We start from the raw sequence: 2819 nt of genomic DNA, 5'->3' as shown, positions 1-2819 counted from the left end.
GTATTGCTGTTCAGGAGATGTTTCACCGCATCGGAAAGTTACCGCATGTAATAGGAGCTATAGATGAAACAAACATTCCAATTAAGGCGCCAAAGGTACTTGTCTACAACTGGAAATAGACTTATATAAACATTTGCGTTTTGCAACAAGCGATACAAGTCGATACAAGTGTCGTTCTATCTTTGTTAGTGTTTAATGAGTAACAAAGATTGACACTTGTGTTGCTTATTAGAAAACGCACATATTCTTCGGAATAGTGTTTCTAATTAACGTAACGTTACGTGTTACAAATGTTCTTGTGCGGAAAACGTAAATGTAGTACTTTATTTCTAGGTAGACGCACGCTTTTACATAAGTAAAGATAAGGAATATGCCATAACATTGCAAGCAGTGTGTGATGCGGAACTTCGATTCTTAGACTGCTTTGCTGGATTTGCTGGATCAGTGGGAGATCGGCGTGTTTTGAAGTGAAACTTCTTTAGGCACGGTAGTGAATTCGATTTGCGACACGAAAAAATGTAACGGAAGTGAAACTTTTTTGGTACGGTAGTAAGTTCGATTGTGCGACACAAAAAGTGTAACGAAAATTTGACCAATAGGCGTACGGCGTTGGCGAGACGGTTCTTCTTCTGGCACGGTAGTAAGTTCGATTATGCGACACGGAAAGTGTAACGAAAATTCGACCAATAGGCGTACGAAATAAAACTTCTTTGGTACGGTAGTAAGTTCGATTATGCGACACGGAAAGTGTAACAAAAATTCGACTAATAGGCGTACGAAATGAAACTTCTTTGGTACGGTAGTAAGTTCGATTGTGCGACACGGAAAATGTAACGAAAATTCGACCAATAGGCGTACGAAATAAAACTTCTTTGGTACGGTAGTAAGTTCGATTGTGCGACACGGAAAGTGTAACGAAAATTCGACCAATAGGCGTACGAAATGAAACTTCTTTGGTTCGGTAGTAAGTTCGATTGTGCGACATGGAAAATGTAATGAAAATTCGACCAATAAGCGTACGGCGTTGGCGAGACAGTTCTTCTTCTGGCACGGTAGTAAGTTCGAATATGCGACACGAAAAGTGTAACGAAAATTCGATCAATAGGCGTACGAAATTAAACTTCTTTGGTATGGTAGTAAGTTCGATTGTGCGACACGGGAAGTGTAACGAAAATTCGACCAATAGGCGTACGAAATGAAACTTCTTTGGTACGGTTGTGACCGGATCAACGATTGATGATGTTAAAATCAAAGTTTAAGCCACTTACTACTTGGGCTGTATTTACGGTCGCCACTGTATTTTCTGGGATATACACAGAAACCCTGTTGCTATGCGGTGCCCCTTCCTTCCTTCAGGCTTAATGGCCGCCGATGTCTACGACGCGGACGTGTTCAAGGCCGTCGGCAACGCCCGGTTTAAGCGCACGTAGGACACGGATATTCGGAGAGGATATTCACTGGGGTCGCGAATAATGAATGTTTGTTTATTATAAACAAATAATAGTTTATTAATTTCACAGTTACAGTATCTCGGTACACGCACGGACAGGTTCTATCGCGCACTGACCTGCGTCGATTGTTAACGAACTCTGAAAACCGTCGCTGCGAGCTATATGCGGTTAATAACCGTTAACGCGTGGTTAATCGTCGCGTAATTATCGTATACGGCCATGGGATAAGAATACGGAATCGAGTTTTATCGTGCTCAACCGAAATCGCGTTGACGCCTCGAGTTCTAACCGTAGACTGTCCGGAAGGAACGGGTCGAGTTCCCCCTCCTTAATGCTTGCGCAAGCGCGTTGCCTCGCATTTACGCGCGAAAGTGATGCAATCGCGCGCTTTCTCGATTTCGACCAATCGCGTCGCTTGGTGACGAGCGACACGATCCCTGTGACGCATATCATGTTGCTGAGCTGATCTCATTGGCCCAGCTCGATCGTGACTGAGACACTGCGGTGGCATCGCAACGGCGGACATGGGCTCTCGCTTCGGACGCGGCAACCAATGCCAGCCGTCGCAATCTGCACTACGTGCAAACTCGCGGCAAGTCACTCGGAACGATTTCCGAGTGACCGAAAATGGTCTCTTTGACGTTCCCTTTTGCAACCAGGTAAGTATCAGTAGTACTAGAATCAAACATATTAATTCTCCTTTTCTTTCAGGTACCGGGTCTTTGCGGGATCGTCTCGCCCAATCAATGGACTGGTGAACATCGTCGGTGAGTATCCGAACGGTAAGTATATAAAATAATAAGTAATGCATGGCGTTGCATAAAATACGACTAATCGTAATTGTCTCGACAGGGAAAACATAAATTAAAAATTATATAATGCAATTTTGCGCTTCACGACATTTTCTCGCTTCGCGGAGCTACGCTCGCTTCTTATTGGTCGATTCGTCGCGTTCATCGGAAAAAGTTGCGCCTTGCGCTCTCATTGGCTCTGGGCCTCGCAAAATCATAAATCAATCTGAAACTTTGGAAAATTATATCGAATTGCCAGGAATCGCTCCTATTGGCTATCGCTGTGTCGAGAATACTCAAAACTATTAAATCTAAAACGACTAGCGCTATTCTCAATAAAATGGACCGGGATGAGTCCCATTGGTCCTCGCTCGTAGGCATTTCGCCTTTACTGTCAAACTTTTGATAAAACATAAAAGTGAAATTAAAATATTGAAATATGGGCTCGCTTGGCCCTCGCTCGTGCTCTGGGCACTCGCTGTCGCAAAACATGCGTAATAGGGTTTAAGGGTCCTCGGGAATCACTCTGGGATCCAGCTCGAGGCTCAATAGTATGATGTATAAAGTATAAAGGGTG

At 43.9% G+C, this 2819-nt stretch overlaps 1 protein-coding gene across 1 annotated transcript; it reads left to right on the top strand.

Moving 5' to 3' along the window:
- The first annotated feature begins 9 nt into the window (after positions 1–9).
- Positions 10–522, top strand: LOC112465424 (protein ALP1-like). The gene is made up of 2 exons (XM_025032958.1): positions 10–95; positions 334–522. Exons 1-2 carry the CDS (start codon positions 18–20, stop codon positions 469–471), a joined length of 216 nt encoding a protein of 71 aa, XP_024888726.1. The 5' UTR covers positions 10–17; the 3' UTR covers positions 472–522.
- Positions 523–2819: the final 2297 nt, after the last annotated feature.

The sequence above is a fragment of the Temnothorax curvispinosus genome, unplaced genomic scaffold (genome assembly GCF_003070985.1).
Source record: "Temnothorax curvispinosus isolate PA1 unplaced genomic scaffold, ASM307098v1 QBEX01015190.1, whole genome shotgun sequence".
In the NCBI taxonomy this organism is placed as follows: domain Eukaryota; kingdom Metazoa; phylum Arthropoda; class Insecta; order Hymenoptera; family Formicidae; genus Temnothorax; species Temnothorax curvispinosus.
Note: the sequence above shows the minus strand (reverse complement) of the source record. Positions and strands in the feature narration are given on the sequence as shown.

Coding starts and splice junctions, on each gene's coding strand:
- LOC112465424 (XM_025032958.1), top strand. CDS start 18: ATGTTTCACCGCATCGGAAAGTTACCGCATGTAATAGGAGCTATAGAT. Junction 96..333: donor TTCCAATTAAGGCGCCAAAG/GTACTTGTCTAC, acceptor CTTTATTTCTAG/GTAGACGCACGCTTTTACAT.